General features: G+C 39.5%; 1 protein-coding gene across 1 annotated transcript in view; it reads left to right on the forward strand.

Moving 5' to 3' along the window:
* Window positions 1–17,119, forward strand: part of xmas (RRM_XMAS2 and SAC3_GANP domain-containing protein xmas) — a 311,404-nt gene that overhangs the window by 242,962 nt on the left and 51,323 nt on the right. Inside the window, exons 12-13 of the mRNA XM_090380957.1 lie at window positions 8,041–8,354; window positions 10,693–10,826. Of these exons, the coding sequence (XP_090237083.1) occupies window positions 8,041–8,354; window positions 10,693–10,826 (448 nt within the window). The remainder of the gene's footprint in view (window positions 1–8,040; window positions 8,355–10,692; window positions 10,827–17,119) is intronic.

Below are 17,119 nucleotides of genomic sequence, written 5' to 3' on the forward strand. Positions count from 1 at the left end.
TAAAGGTTAAAATAGGTCTATTGTTATTAATAATTCTGGAGGAATCTATAGCCTTGAAAATCATGCTGAGCAATTCAACTAGCTTACTATGTGGGACTTTTGAGTAGCTATTTCTACAAGATGTAATAAATCTGAAACTAATAGGCGATTTGTGAAACTTGGGAATACCATACAAATACGGAAAATTAGTATTATAGTTACTAATTTTTAACCTTTTTTGTATAGCCAGTAGCTTTTTGGTAATAGTACCAAGGTTACAGTTAGATTTAGTATATGTAGCACTGCTATGTAGTTCATTGTATAATAGTGTGGCATAGAATTTTTTGCAGATGAAACTGTAATTATTAGCGGCCTTATCTATAGTTGTTATGATAAATATATCCTGTAACTCCTTTAAATGTCGTTTGATTAACTGCATATTATATCTTTTGCTATCTCTAATGGTATGATGCTTCCTATGTAAAAGCATACTAAATATATGTTGTTTAAAATCGCTATTAGTAAGAACTAGCCAATTATAGAAGGCCTCTAGTGGTAAATTAAACTTATAGGCCAATTTAAGGCAAAAATGCATAAGGTCAGAATGTATTAGTTTGGTTATAAGATTAGCATTAAGGCTAGTGTTAGGTCTGTATTTAAAACCGTAGGAAAGAACAGATCTCAATTCCTGGTGAGGAACCAGGTTAAGATTACCAGTAATTACATGCCCATGATGTAAGTCAACGAAATCATGGTATTGTGGTAAGTGGCAGTAGCAAATAGCATCCTGGTAGACATTATCTAAGTTGCAGGCTAGCTGCTTATAATTACAAGCAGTAAGCCCAAAAGGTTTATTGTAACTAAACCTAGTTACTATATTCCTATTACTGAGTGGAAAACTGCTAACATGTTTATTTAATATCTCCTTTAACGGTAAGTAGTCAAATATAATGTTACTGAATTTAATATTGATATAGATGTTATGGATAACAGGTTTATTACATAGACGATATTTAAAAATATCCCTAAGTAAGTGGTCAAGATGCTGGTTACGATGTGAATATGTCTGGTTAATTTTTTCTAAGGCTTTTAACTTGCTATGCTTGAGGCCGAATAAGATATCATGTATGAGTTTAATATTTATAACATTTTTATCCCAAGTATCCAGCATGTCGGTAAATTTTCCTAAAGTATGCTTAGTGCGCATTTGAATGCCAGTACCAGTATTGTTAAAAACTTTGTTTCTCATCTTACTACGTGGCAATTTAGGCTGGGATCTATTAGCCATATGAAAAAGTTTATAAACACAAGTCAAAATAATTTTCCTGTGTTGGGCTTATTATTTTATTATTTTATTAATTTACTTAATATGATTTATATTTTGGTTTTCATGTATACTGGAGATATGGCAGGACTATGGCTATATGGATTTTCAAACTTTAAAGATATTAACTTTACACTATAACGTATCTATTTAGTATATACATAACGTCCGATGTAATGTTCGATCGTTTGATGGCATTAATTGGGTGTTCTATATATTACACTTTAACTATAATTTTACATCTTTACAACCTAAACTCAGTAATATTATGGATGCTTTATATATATATATATATATATATATTTTTTTTTTTTTTAAATACACTGAAAACACTTATTTGCATTGCAATTTCATTTCAGCTTTGATTTACCTTAATTTTATTTAACTCACACTGCGTAGGGACTTTGTGAGAGTGGTGCTGCTTTATCCCTAGTAATTTTATTATTTTATGCTTTATTTCTATTCTCTTCCACTGTTATGAACAAGTATAGATATGCAGTCCTGATACATGGTCATGTGTAGTCCCCTAATCAAATACCTGACCATGTATCAATATTTACTCCAGCAAACATCAGATTTCTGCATTTTTACTATCCCCCTTTTTTTTCGAATTATAACTAATTTTGCCCACCCATTTCTGATGATAGCTATCTCAATTTTTATTTTATTTGTTTAATCATTTTACTTTACAGTTCCCTTGCCTCTAATTTGCTTTGAAATTCAGCCTATAATTTTCTTAATTCATCATAATATGTAAGATATTCACATTCTTTCTCTCTTTTTGCAAACCTACAATACTTCATTTTTCTGCTGACCTCACCTTTTTAGTCTTTGGCACTTTGTATATTTTTCACAAAATCTGTGCACCTCTATAAAACTTTATCAGGCCTATCATCTCCTATATATATATATATATATATATATATATATATATATATATATAAACTTTTGCATCCTTTACTTCTGCTTTGCCCCTCGACGTGGGCACCTGTACGTGGTGAGGGGACCTCCCAGTGACGCTGCTGGACTTCCAGACTAGCATCACTGGGATCCAACGCCCACAGCCTAGGTTCCAGGCTAACATCAATGGAATCCGCCGTGTTTGCCGTGTGCTGCGACCCGTGGAAATTCGGAAAGGGGGATCCTGGTGGTTGAGGGACCCAGCTTCAATACACCACTTTGGCCCCTGCTTCGACAAGACGGGAGGTCCTGGAAGGCCCGGCTAGGATCAATCGGCTAGTAGGCTCGCCTGCGAGGGTCAACCGTGTCAATGCCACGCCCCTATCCTCATGGTCCGAGGGACAGGATTCAGGCTGGCGGCGGTGCGGGTATGGTGTCTGGGTAGCCCTGGCGTTCCACTCCCGAGCGCATTTATTGCATGCCGGGTAGTTGGCGTCCCTTTGGGCTCCGTGGTGGGTGGATAGCCCGTGAACTGAACCACTTAAAGGTTACATGAATACTGATAAACTTACTTCCTCAGGGGCCCCAACCCGGTCCCTATCTGCAAACAGAGACGAAGACACAGATAGTATTATTAGTACAAAGAGGCAGCAAACTGAAGTACCATCAGGACCTGTTCCAAGGTTCCTAATTATACACTCCACTGGTGAAAAACCGATTGGTAAAATGTCACCCTTTTTTATACAAAAAGGGTTAGATGGGTTAGCAGGTTCACCCAAATCAGTTAAGAGGCTCCGTTCTGGGGATCTCTTGAATCTAAAAATGACAGGCAATCTGAACATCTACTCCAAGTAACATCAATCGGAGGAATACCCATAACAGTGACACCACACAGAACACTCAATTCATCGAGAGGTGTCATTTCGGAGTGGGACCTTCTCGACGTAACCGAGGAGGAAATCTGCTTGGAATTAAAACCACAGGGAGTTATTGCCGTCAAGAGAATTACTGCGCAAAGGAATGGAAAACTTGTTAAAACCAGGAGCGTTATCCTGACTTTTAACTCTCCTAAACCTCCTGATGAGATTAAAGCTGGATACATCAATTGTTCAGTGCGTCCATATGTTCCGAACCCTTTACGGTGTTTTAAATGCCAGAAGTATGGACATTCTCAAATGGCCTGCCGTGGAGTTTTTGCATGCACTCGATGCGGTGCAAAGGACCATGAAACAACAGCATGTTCAGCCGCAAAACCCACCTGTATTAACTGTGAGGGAGAACACCCGGCCTACTCACGAGCATGCCAGAGGTGGAAAGAAGAAAAAGAAATTCAATGGCTGAAGGCAGAGCTAAATATATCATACCAGGAGGCAAGGAAATCGGTGAAACCCCTGAATATCAACAAACCTACCTACGCCCAGAAGGTAGCAGGGAGATGTTCCGTCGGAACTCAGACGGACATGACCATTCCTCCAAAGGAGTCTTTCACTCCCATCGTGCGTTATCTCTTAAATTCTCAAAAACCTACACAGAAAAACCAATTGGCTGCCACTCCTATATCAGTACCTCCTAATGCTCCACAAGAAACAAAGGTAATTATGAAAGAAAAGAATAAGAAAGGGGAAGTCCCCCCTAGTACCCAAGAAAACATGGATGTCGAGCAGAAGGAGGTACCCGAAGATTCAGTCTTGGAACTCTTTGCGGAGGAAGAAATGGACACGGGACAGCGTCCATTCTTTCCCAAAAAAGATAAACCCAAGACTGATAAAAGTAGGCCCTCAGCACCTCAGAAGCCACCTGATGGACCCACCAAGCCAAAATAATGGCTAAATTCCTACAATGGAATTGTCGTGGATTCCGGTGAAATATTGATGACATCAAGACCCTCCTGCAAAAGCACGAGCCAGTTTGCTTTTGCTTGCAGGAGACATATCTAAAGGCAAATGATGATCCCACCATGCAGAACATCACAATTTTTTGAAAGGATAGAATTGCGGATGGCTCTGCTCATGGAGGAGTGGCTATCCCAGTTCAGCCCTTGCTAATTACAACTAGCATGGAAGCTGTTGCAATTCGCCTTACGGTGGGATTTATATTAACAGTCTGCTCTCTTTATTTGCCACCTGGGACTGACATCCCCCAGGAAGACCTTGATGATCTTGTAATGCAGTTGCCTCCCCCTTTCTTACTTCTCGGGGATATGAATGGACATAACCCCTTGTGGGGTAGTGCTAACATCAACGGAAGGGGACGAGTCATAGAGCATATGCTCAATGACAATGACCTTTCCCTTCTAAATACTGGAACAAACATCTTCTTCCACATGCCTACCCGTACTTTTTCTGTCATTGATCTCTCTATCTGTTCCCCTTCTCTACTCCCTTCACTCACTTGGGAAGTGGAGGAGAATCCATACGGAAGTTATCACTTCCCTGTGATAACCTCGTTACACAGCAGGAGACCATGTCTTCCCTTCAGGTTACCACGGTGGAAGATTGATCAGGCTGACTGGACTGCCTTTCAACATCAGGCAAATTTTGACTTCAGTATGGTCAGTCAGGAGCCTATCAATGATGCAGTAACGTACATCACAGAAATTATCGTCCAAGCAGCTGCGAATGCTGTTCCAAAAACTTCTACCCGGTTTCCACCATTTCCCAAACCTTGGTGGAATTCACAATGTACAGCAGCAAAAAAGGCTCAAAATAAAAGCGTGGTTGATATTCCGCCGATATCCTACCACTGTTAATCTAATAGCCTTCAAGCGTGCACGAGCCAAAGCACGCTACATTCGCCGTCAGAGTCAAAAGGAATCATGGATCCATTTTACATCATCTATTAACCAGTGTACCAACTCTAAGGTAGTCTGGGATAAAATCCGGAAAATGAAGGGAAAGTATACATCCCACCCTTCTTCAATCCTAGATTATAATGGATGCACTATTGCAGATCCAACTGCAATAGCCAACTCTCTTGGGGAAACATTCTCTAACATCTCTGCAACATCTTCATATTCCCCAGAGTTCCTGGTCCTGAAACATAAACTCGAAAAACAGGCACTTAATTTTAAGTCTAAGAGCATCTATCCCTACAGCGGGACATTCACTATGCAGGAACTGAAAAAAGCCCTTACTCTATCCAAAGCAAGTGCTGTTGGACCAAATGGCATCCATTATGAAATGGTTAAACATCTTTCACTAAAATCTATGGATTATCTGTTCTTTTTATATAATAGAATCTTTATTGAAGGGCAGCTACCAGATTCCTGGCGCAAGGCAATCATTCTTGCCTTTGCTAAGCCAGGAAAGGATCCAAAAGTCACTACCAATTATCGTCCTATTGCTCTGACTAGCTGTCTTGCAAAATCCTGGAGAGAATGGTTAATTCTCTTTTAATATGGTACTTAGAATCAAATGACCTTCTCTCCAACATCCAGTGCGGCTTCCGAAGGAACTGGTCCACTTTGGACCATCTTATTAGAATGGAAACATCCATCCAGGATGCTTTCCTAAAACGCGAACACTTGGTGTCAGTGTTCTTTGACATGGAGAAAGCGTATGACACAACTTGGAGATTTGGCATCTTAAAAGATCTGCATAGCCTTGGCCATAGGGGGCAACTCCCCATTTTTATTAGAAACTTTTTAGCCAATCAATCTTTCCAAGTTCGTGTGGGATCCTCACTCTCTCGTTCCTTCAGCCAAGAGGAGGGAGTACCACAAGGATCAGTGTTAAGTGTCACGCTTTTTGCCATCAAAGTAAATTCCATCACAGAACAACTTCCTCCAACTGTAAACAGTGCCCTCTATGTTGATGACTTTAGCATATTTTGTCAGTCATGCAGCATGAGGGTTATTGAAAGACAACTGCAGAAAGCCATTGATCGCCTCAACTCCTGGGCTCTTGCTAATGGCTTCAGGTTCTTGCCGGAGAAGACCGTTTGCGTACACTTTTGTCGTAAGCATAATCTTCATCCTGAACCTGAATTAAAGCTCAGACAAAATGCAATTCCAGTAGCAGCGGACACAAAATTCTTGGGACTCGTATTCGATAAAAAGCTGACCTTTCTGCATCACATCCGTCAACTCCGCACAAAGTGCACAAGAAGGCTGAATATTCTGCGCTCTCTTTCCTGAACATCTTGGGGTGCGGATCGATGCACCCTACTAAGCATCTATCGTGCACTTGTACGATCCAAACTAGATTACGGGTCCCTGGTATATAATTCGGCCAGAGACAGTGTACTTCGATGGCTAGATCCTGTCCATCATCAGGCTCTCCGTATCGCTATCGGAGCATTTCGAACATCTCCTGTCCAGAGCTTGTATGTCGAAGCAAACGAACCACCGTTATCACTTTGACGTAAGCAGTTGTCTCTAAAGTACGCCTTAAAACTGAAATCCCTGCCAGACCATCCTACGTGGCCATTCGTTTTTGAGCCACGATGGGAAAATTTGTACAACACCCGTAAGACTGCCAATCGTCCTTTTGGTATTCGTTTCCAAGAGCTACTCAAAGAACTTAATATTAAGGTAGACAAGGTTGCCCAAACACCAAAGCAACCCCTTCCACCCTGGCCATGCTCATGTTCCAACATGTGACTTCTCCCTTAGAAATTGGGGAAAGTCGGACACTCCATCATCTGTCTACCTGCAGCTTTATTCAGCACACCGAGCTGAACATTCTGACTTCGCGCCAGTTTACACAGACGGTTCGAAGTCGGAATCATATGTAGGATCTGCCGCTGTCTTTACAGACAGCACTACATCGGAGCAGATTCCTTCTGAATGTAGCATATTTACTGCAGAGCTGCACACTATAGAGTTAGCCTTGGATCACATTAGTAAATGCCAATACCAACGGTTCATTTTATACTCTGATTCTCTAAGCGTTTTACAGGCTTTAATAACTGTGAGATATAATTCTCATCCAGTTCTATCTAGCATTCAGCAGAAGATTCACTTCCTCCGTGAACGTGAATATGATATCCGCTTCTGCTGGATTCCTAGCCACGTTGGGATTAGTGGAAATGATTTGGCTGACACCACAGCCAAATCAGCAATTCCCAGTAATAATCGCTGCATGTTAGTCCCCTATACAGACTACAGGCAAATAATACACATGAAGATACACTCCCAATGGCAGGATTCATGGAATAGACAGACTGCGAATAAATTATATCTTATAAAGCCTGTAATTGAACCGTAGCAGTCTAGTGTGCGCAGGAATCGTAAGGAGGAAGTTGTTCTTGCCTGGACCCGCATAGGACATAGTCATTTGACCCATTCGTTTTTGCTGAGGGCTGATGACCCTCCTATGTGTGAGTCCTGTGGCACAATTTTATCCTTGAGACACATTTTAATTGATTGTCCAGATTTTAGTAATATCCGTTTTACCGCTTTTAATCATCTGACTGAGCCGTATACACTCAGTCAGATTTTATCCGACAATGACAATGTCTGCTGTTTTTAGATTTTTAAAATCAATAAATATTTTTGCTCGTATATAAAATTTACATTTTTCTTTTATATATTTGTTATACCTCTTGACATAGTGACCTAACTAATTAGGTCACTGAAGGTTAAAATTTTATAAATGACATGGTCTTGGCGCATTATAGCCTTAGTAGCTAATGCGCCAAAACAAAAAAAAAAAAAAAAAACTTCTGCTTTGCATGTTTTGGTGCATCTGTCATATCTTACTCATTTATATTTTATTTTTATATATCAACTGATACTGCATGTTTAAACTCATTACTATATATTACATTTCATATAATCCTATATATTATCTTATAATCCTATATATTGTATACAGGTTATTTTACTGTATTTATAGCAAATTCTCTGAAGAATGTTTATCAAGAGGTGGATGTTAAAGCTGTTCCTAGTGATGAATCTGATGAAATACAACTGGATAGATCTGAAAGTTTATTTCAGTTTCCATCTCTTGGAATATCAACTGTTACTTCTGTTGAAATCAAGCCCCTTCATCATGAAGTAATTGTACTGCCTTATAGCCAGCCAGCTGAATCATTACAAGTTACAGAAAAGAACATAGATCAGCTTCCATCTATTCCCTGTATGTTATCTCCTGATTTGCTGAACAGACCTTCAGAAGGAAAATATATTGATGAACAAGTAAGATATCAGGTGTGTAATTTAAAATTCATGCTTTAGGATTAGCATTAGTAAAGGCACGTGATGCAAGAAAGCAAGCTTATATAGCATCAGCGAAAAAAAAAAAAAAAAAAAAACTTCTCATTTCACCCATCCACTCGGTCCAAATGTTTGTCTAGTTCTGCCTTGAATCTATTTCAGCTATCAACTTCTACAACAACAGATGGAAGTTTGTTCCAGTAATCAACCACCCTCTGGCTAAAGGCAAACTTCTGCACATCTATCCTACAACTCTCTTTTCTCAATTTGAATTTATGCCCTCTCAGGCGATTATTCTGAGCAAGAGGAAGAATTACATCAGCATTGAGCGTGCTCAAACCATTCAAGACTTTATACACCTCAATCAGATCACATTGCCTGGGTGCCTAGTCTCCAGACACTGTAATTTGCACAACTTAAGCTTTTCTTCGTAAGAGCAACAAGATTAGTGAATTGTTCCATTCACTAATCTTGTTGCTCTTCTCTGTACTCGTTCCAGCAGCTCTACATCCTTCTTAAAATGAGGCCTCCAGACCTGTATACAGTACTGAAGATGTGGCCTGACCATTGCCTTATGCAAGGGGATAATTACCTCCTTATCCCTATTAGAAATATTCCGGTGTATCATTGACAAGGCACCATGAGCTACTCTTGCAGACCATCTGCACTACTCATAAACTTCATATCTGCCTGCACAATTACCCCCAGGTCCTTTTCATTCTCTACCACTGTCAGTGTGGTACCACAGAGTTGATACATTACTCTGGGATTACTGCTTTCCATGTGTAGTACTTTACCTTTGTCAATCTTAAACTTCATTTGCCACCTCTCAGCCCACGTGCTCAACCTTTCTAGATTCTTTTGCAGCAGTGTACTGTCATTAACAACCCTGCCAACGCCTCCATAGCCAGGTGGGAAGGAGCAGCAGTGCGTAGCATACACTTGTTGATTAGACCGGGGTTCGAGCCCATCACCACCAAATATGGAGGATGTGGAAAGGTCAAGGGAATGACCACCGCATATTCCTGGAGCAATATGGCCTTATTTGCTAATGCTCCTAAAAACCAAATAACAAACAAACAACCCTGCCAACCTTTGTATTGTCTGCAAACTTGGACATTAAGCCTGATATACCATGATCAATATCATTTATAAATACAGAAAACAATGGATCCAACGCTGAACCCCTATGGGACTCCACTAATAACATTAGTCCACGAAGAGCAGTATTCATTGATTACTACTCTATGTCTTCTCCCACTGAACCATCTCTTTATCCATAGCAGCAATTTGCCGCCAATGGCACACTGCTCCAATTTAATCAGCAGTCTTCCGTGTGCAACAATATCAAAAGCCTTTCTAAGATCCAGATATATGATATCAAAATTATTCTTTGCATCCATTTCCTTTGTGACCACATCATAGTATCCAATCAAATTGGTCAGACAAGAGTTCCCCCTTAACAAACCCATGCTGTGTCCAAGCTGTAACTGAAGTCTTGTCTAGATGATCCTGCAGTGCTTCTTTAGCTGTACCTCCATTAATTTCCCTGGAACAGAAGTTAAACTAACATGTCTGTAATTACTTGTGTTGCCCTTTGATCCTCCTTTGTGAATTAGGGTCATATTTGCATCTCCAGTCTATGGGTCCCCCCCCCTGAATCCAAGGAAGCTCTCATAATTATGGCTAAGGGTTTGCTTACTTCCTTTGCTGCCTCCTTTAATATAACTGGATAGATCCCATCCACCCCAGGTGCTTTTCTTATGTTTATCTTCAACAATTTCTCCTCCGCTTTGCTCTCAGTTATTACAAAATCATCTAGCTCACTGCCAGAGTTGAATACACCTCTGGCATTCCTGTCTCTGAATAGCTCCTCATGTCTGAATGTAGATGGAAAATACTCATTTAGTTTGTTAGCTACCTGAGCAGGATCATCAACAGTTGAGCCATCCATATTAAGTGGAAAAATCTGATTCATCCCCTTCCTTATAGAGTTTACATAAGTTAGGCGCCTCCATAGCCAGGTGGGAAGGAGTAGCAGTGCGTAGCACACGCTTCTTGGTTAGACCGAGGTTCGAGCCCATCACCACCAAATACGGAGGATGTAGAATGGTCCAAAAGCAGCATAATCAAAATAAGTAGAAGATTTTTATTGAGAATTGGTGCTTTGTTTAAGAGTAGTATATTTTCATATCCTGTTATGTTAGGATATTCTGTATGCTTAATTTAATTGCTTATTTTAAATGAACTTTGTTGTGTTGTCTGAAGTATCCCTTATGTAATAAGATTTCTAATGTAATTTTGTTCTAAATGTAGATATTTTGTTTGACAGATAATTGAAGAAATAGGAAAAGAAATAGCCACAGAAGTTCTTTTATCCATATTAAGAAAAGAATGTAATTCTGAGATTGCAGGAAATACGTGGTTGAATGAATTTCTGGCTTCATCTGTTAACCAGTTGCTTAGGTAGAGATAAGCTGATATTTATTTATTTATTTTTCTTTTTGAAGTCAACTGTAAGAATTTATTTGTTTAATACTGGTTTTGGATATATTTAAATTGTGACTGTATGAGCTAAAGGAAATGACACACAGAAAATAAGTTTGATGAAAAACCACCTTACATGGTGCTGTATGATCATAATGTAATTAATTTAATAACTTTAATATACGGTAATCCCTTGCTAACCATGGGTAATACATTCCTGAAAAATAGCACGGTTGGCAAGACTATGGTCCTATAGAAAATAGAGGGTTGGAGAAAAACAATAAATATGCCATTAAAATATATATGAATGAAAACACAGGAAAGCTTCATTTTCTATTCATACAATGCAAAAACAATGATAATTGACATTACAATAAGGGGGGGAAAAAGACAAAATCCATCTGCAAATGGGGGTGGTTCTACCAATGGGATGTGCCATGTCTCAAGGTCAGAACTGTACAGAATTCAGGTCCCAGAAACATGAGATTGAATTGAGCCTACTGTAGTAGTTTCCCTCAGATCTTGATTTTGTTGAGCCTGCCATAAACTGAAGGAATTTCTATAGCTTCTTCAATCGGGAGTTGTAGTTAGCCTATCTCAGGAGGGAGTAGGGTCCACCCATGAATTATACTGAGTTTTTCAGCCCACACAACATACAAACCTGCCCATGAATGCACACTAATACAGACATAATATGTTCTAAGTTGCTGATGGATCTTAAACCCAAGAAAAAACCTATTTGAGCACCTGTGGAATGAAGTAGAACAAGCTTTTCGAGTAGAGAGAGATCCACAGCAATCCAATTTGAAACAGCTGTAGAAAGCATTTTAATCAATACCATGACATATCCTGGCTGTTCTAAATACTGAAGGAAGTACTCACTGCTAGGTAGGTGTTGTTGTGAGCATGGTTCAGTAATCCTCTGCAAGGCCCGAAACACTTCACCTAGTTTGCTGGGGATCACCACCCAGGTGTCAACCTACGTAAGCAGGGGTCAAGGTGTGGCAATCATACAACACAGAGGTCACTCTTCTGTGTCACCAGGAAATGCTAAATGGTAGATGACTCTTGTTGACAGCTTGAAGTGAGAAACTTGTGTTCAGTCTCCACAGAAAATTCAGCTCCACCCCATCTCTTCTGTCATTTTTTTTTTTTGAGACATCTTGGATAGATCCAGTATTCCTTATATTTTAAGGGCACAGCTTTAAAACAGTTTTACAGGCTGGCCGCAAAATAGTCACCTGGACCAAATCCGTTGGTAACTCTGTATGTAGCATTCAGATCAGCGGTTGTAAAATCTCACTGCCCTCACTCTACCAGCAGGAGATGGTCTCAAGGCCATGTTATGTTAAGGAGTTAGATATATTCTTGCTGCATGCATACCATATCTAAAAATTTCATTAATACGAGGTGAACCCCCCCTTCCCTTCTACTTTTACCTTACCTGCTAAATGCATCATGAAAAACTAAACTAATAGAACAAATTTATCTGTGAAAATGTAAAAAAAAACAGCTTTCGGAGAAGATAATGTATAATTCAAAGGCTTTTCAGTAGTTTCCAAAGTTGAAAGAGGGCTTCTTGTCTGTCAAAGATGATCCCCACCCAGGCCACCATTCAGCTTCAAAAACCAATGATTCAGTAGTCTATCTTTTAATGTAATGATGAGCACTAAACATTTGATTGCCTGCAAAGTTCTTATGCATTTTTTACTCAGCATGGCTAATTCAGATTGACAGGAGATAAATGGGTGATTCATGCAATGATGTATATGGATGAGTCATTGAACATGTTGCAGTCAGTTGTGACTTGCTATGGTACCACAATTTCAAAATACAGTTAGTCTACTTTGTTGATTGTTTATATGCACACCCACCCACATTTGCATGCACACACAAACATATAACCAATACTTACATAACTAATAAAATTATCTATTTTATATATAACATATATTATTCACTATAAAGCACATTATACAGAAATTTCATTATTTATGTGTGTGTTTATTATGCATACAGTGACAACCACATAAATTGCATCACTTTCATAAAGTTTAATATTTTATAGGTAAAATTATGTCACCTTAAGACACTCTTACATTCTGTGAAATTAGTCTTTTACAGGATGCTGCAATTTGCAAAATTAGTCTTTCCTAGTAAGAGCATCCTTTTGTTTCACTCATTAATGTTGTTGCTCCCCTGCTCCAGCAGTTCCACATCCTTCGACAATTGAGGCACTCAGACTGTATTCAGTACTAAAAATTTGGCCTAACCATTGCCTTATATATCAGGATAATCATCTCCTTATCCTTACTGGCAAAATTCCTGTATATCATTGACAAAACCTCATGGGCTGTATCAGCAGCCTGTATGCACTACTCAGAGAACTTCATATCTGACTGCACAATTACCTCCAGGACTTATTCATTCTCCACTACCTTAGGGTGTTGTACTGCACAGTTGGTACTTTAATCTGAGATTTATGTTAAGCAGTACCTTGCATTTGTTAAATGTTTGTAAATTTGTCAATATTACACTTTAGTTGCTGCTTCTCAGTCCATCTGCCTAATTTCTCTAGCTCTTGTTGCCGTAGCATACCCAGATTACTGTGATTAATTACCTACCCAATCTTTGTATCATCTGCACACTTAGACATTGGGCCTAATATGCCTTCAAGAGTATCATTAATATTGAAAACAACAACAGGCTCAACACTGAACCTTGCTGGACTCCACTGATAACATTTACTATAATGAAGTGCAGTGCCCATTGATAACAACCCTCTGTCCTATCTTACTCGGCCATTCCTTTATCCATAGCAGTAACTTGCCCTTAATGCTACACTGCTGTTTGTAATGAATGGGCGCCTGGTGTACTGGGGTCCATGGTTGTGAAGAATATACAATGATGTTTGTAACAAATGGGCGCCTGGTGTACTGGGGTCCATGGTTGTGAAGAATATACAATGATAACCCAGTTTAATATAATACAGTAAAATATACAATGGCAGAAGTCTCTTTTTTTTTCAACTGATAATTTTGATTTGAATACAACGGATAAGTGCAATGAGAGTGAGGCACGTTATTCATTTCCTATTGTTGTTTCATGGACGTGCGCTGTTTTTTACTCCAGCGTTTATCCAGTGTTAAAATGGTTGTCTCTAGGATGGGGTACAGACGTGTGCCTTTGCAGCGGTTTGTGGCCTTTGGATTGTTTAATATATTAAGTGACTCTAGCCATAGGCGGTGGTGAAAGTGTCGTGAGTGGTCTACTATTTCAAAGTCACATTTGGGATCAAGATCGTGGTTTGTGGCCCAAAAATGTTCCGCGATTTCGGATTGGTCAGTTTCGGCAAGTCGGATTGCTCTGTCATGCTCCGTAAGGCGATCTTGAAGACGTCTTGATGTCTCTCCTATGTAGCAGCTCTCACAGTCTCTACAGGTGATGCGATATATTACATTGCTGCGTAAGAGAGGTGTGACAGGGGGTCTTCACACTGGAAACAAGTGAACGTAGGTTTCTGTGGGTAACTGTACGCATTTGATGTTGTAATTTCTAAGAATTTTTGAGATCCGTCCTGACACGCCTGGATAATAGAGAATGTAGGCGGATGGTATTAGTGGAGGCATATTGATCGAGAAAGCAAGCTTATACAGCATCAACTAAAAAAAAAAAAAAACTTACCATTTCACCTATCCATTCACTCCAAACATTTGTCAGTTCAGCCTTGAATTTATTTAAGCAGTCAACTTGCACAACAATGGATGGAAGTTTGTTCCAGCTATCAACCACCCACTGACTAGAGGCAATTTCTGCACATCTATTTTACAACTGTTTTTCCTCAATTTGAATGTATGTTCCCTTAGGTGCAGAACCTGAGCAAGAGGAAGAATTCCCTCAGCATTGAGCCTGCTCAAACCATTCAAGGCCTTATACACCTCAATCAGATCATTTACAGGTGCCTAGTCTCCAGATGCTGAAATTTGCAGAACTTAAGCCTATCTTGGTAACAGCAACTCCTTGTTCCATTCACTAATCCTGTTGCCCTACTACTCGTTCTAGTAGCTTGAGTACTGCATACCAGTCTGGAGGACACATGAGACCTCCAGACTGGTATGCGGTACTCAAGGTGTGGCTTGACCATTGTCTTATACAGGGGATAAAAATCTCTTTATCCCTGCTCGAAAAATTCCTATATATCATTGACAAAACCCCATGAGCTACTCTTGCACACTGTCTGCACTGCTCAGAAAACTTTGTATCTAACTGCACATTTGGGAAGATGGGCTGAGAAGTGGCAACTGAAGTTTAACATTGACAAATGCAAAGTACTGCATATGGGTAGAAGTAACCCCAGAGAAACGTACCAACTGTGTGGTACTACACTTGGGGTGGTAGAAAATGAAAAAGACCTGGGAGTAATTGTGCAGGCAGATATGAAGTTTTCTGAACAATGCAGACAGGCTGCAAGAGCAGGTCATAGGGTTTTGTCAATGATATACAGGAATTTTGCTAGCAGGGAAAAGGAGGTGATTGTCCCTCTGTATAAGGCAATGGTCAGGCCACACCTTGAGTACTACGTACAGTTCTGGAGGCCTCATTTTAGGAAGGATGTAGATTTGCTTGAGCGTGTACAGAGAAGGGCAACAAAATTGGTGAGAGCAATGAAGGGATTCTCTTACCAAGACAGGCTTAAGTTCTGCAAATTGCAGCGGCTGGAGACAAGGCACCCGCAAGGTGATCTGATTGAGATGTATAAGGCCTTGAATGGATTTGAGCATGGTGAATTCTGATGGGATTCTTCCACTTCTTCAGATTACAAACCTAAGGGGGCATAAATTCAAATTGAGGAAAGACAACTGTAGAATAGATGTGCCTTTAGCCAGCAGGTGGTTAAATGCTGGAACAAACTTCCATCTGTCATTGTGGACGTTGATAGGTTAAATAAATTTAAGGAGGAGGAACTGGACAAACATTTAGAGGGAATGGTTGTGTGATTTTTTTTTGTCTGTCGCTGCTACATAAGTTTAACTCATACGCTTGCTTTCTTGCATCACATTCCATGATTACTATTACTATCATCATCAGCCATTTTCAATCCACTGCACCATGAAGACCTCTCCAGCAACTTTCCAGTTACTTCTGTTTTGTGCAATGGTCATCCATTTACTACCCACAAACTCATGAATTTCATCTGTCCATCCTCATTGTTGTCTTCCAGGTTTTCTTCTAGCTTCTCTTGGGTACCATTCTGTTATTCTCTTAGTCCATTTGTTATCATGTCTTCAAGCTATGTGTCCTGCCCAAGATCATTTTATTTCTTTAGTTTTGATAAGAATGTCCTTTACTTGAGTTTGCTGCCTAATCCATGTGTTTCTCTTCTTATCTAACAGTCTGATTCCCAATATAATTTGTTCCAAAACACTGTGTAGTTCTCAGCTTCTCTTCCATTCTTTTGGTGAGTGCCCAAGTTTCACTTCCATAAGTCATGGTGGGTAGTATACATTGGTTCATTATTTTACGTTTCAGACAAATTGGGATATTGCTCCTCAGTATGTGACCATATTTCCTGAATGCTATCCATCCAAAATGTATTCTTCTCTTGACTTCCAGCCATTTATCAGTATTACAGCTAATGACTTGTCCCAGATAAGTATATGACTCCACCTTTTCAATTACTGCTTCTTCAATCATTATATCCCTTTCTCTGGCATATTTGTTCATCATTACTTTTGTTTTAGCCCTATTCATCTTTAGTCCAAAATCCTCACTAACTCTTCATAACTGATTAAGATTTTCCTCTAATTCTTTGGGATCGTGGCTTATGACCACAATGTCATCTGCAAATCGTAAATTCACAATGTCATCTGCAAATCGTACTCTCCATTCAAATTGACTCCTTTCTGCGACCAGGCTAATCTTCTGAAAGCTTCCTCAATGGCAGCAGTAAAGAACTTTGGAGATATTGTCTTTTTGTCGAACTCCTTTCTCGATTTTAAATTTGTTACTGTCCTTGTCCAGTTTTCATATATTTTCTTTAAAATCATGATATATGGCATATCTATGCCTTGTCTTTCCAGTGCTCGAAAGATTGCCTAATGTTGTATGGAGTCAAATGCCTTTTCATAATCCACAAATGCCAGGCATAATGGTGTTTTATATTCATTTGCTTTCTCCATTCGCTGTGATATTAAGTGAAGGTGATCCATAGTTGAGAATCCTTTCCATAAAGCCAGCTTGCTCTTTCGGTTGATTCTCATCAAGTATTCTCT

This window comes from Mastigoproctus giganteus, chromosome 9 (assembly GCF_048544385.1).
Source record: "Mastigoproctus giganteus isolate SK-2022 chromosome 9, ASM4854438v1, whole genome shotgun sequence".
In the NCBI taxonomy this organism is placed as follows: domain Eukaryota; kingdom Metazoa; phylum Arthropoda; class Arachnida; order Uropygi; family Thelyphonidae; genus Mastigoproctus; species Mastigoproctus giganteus.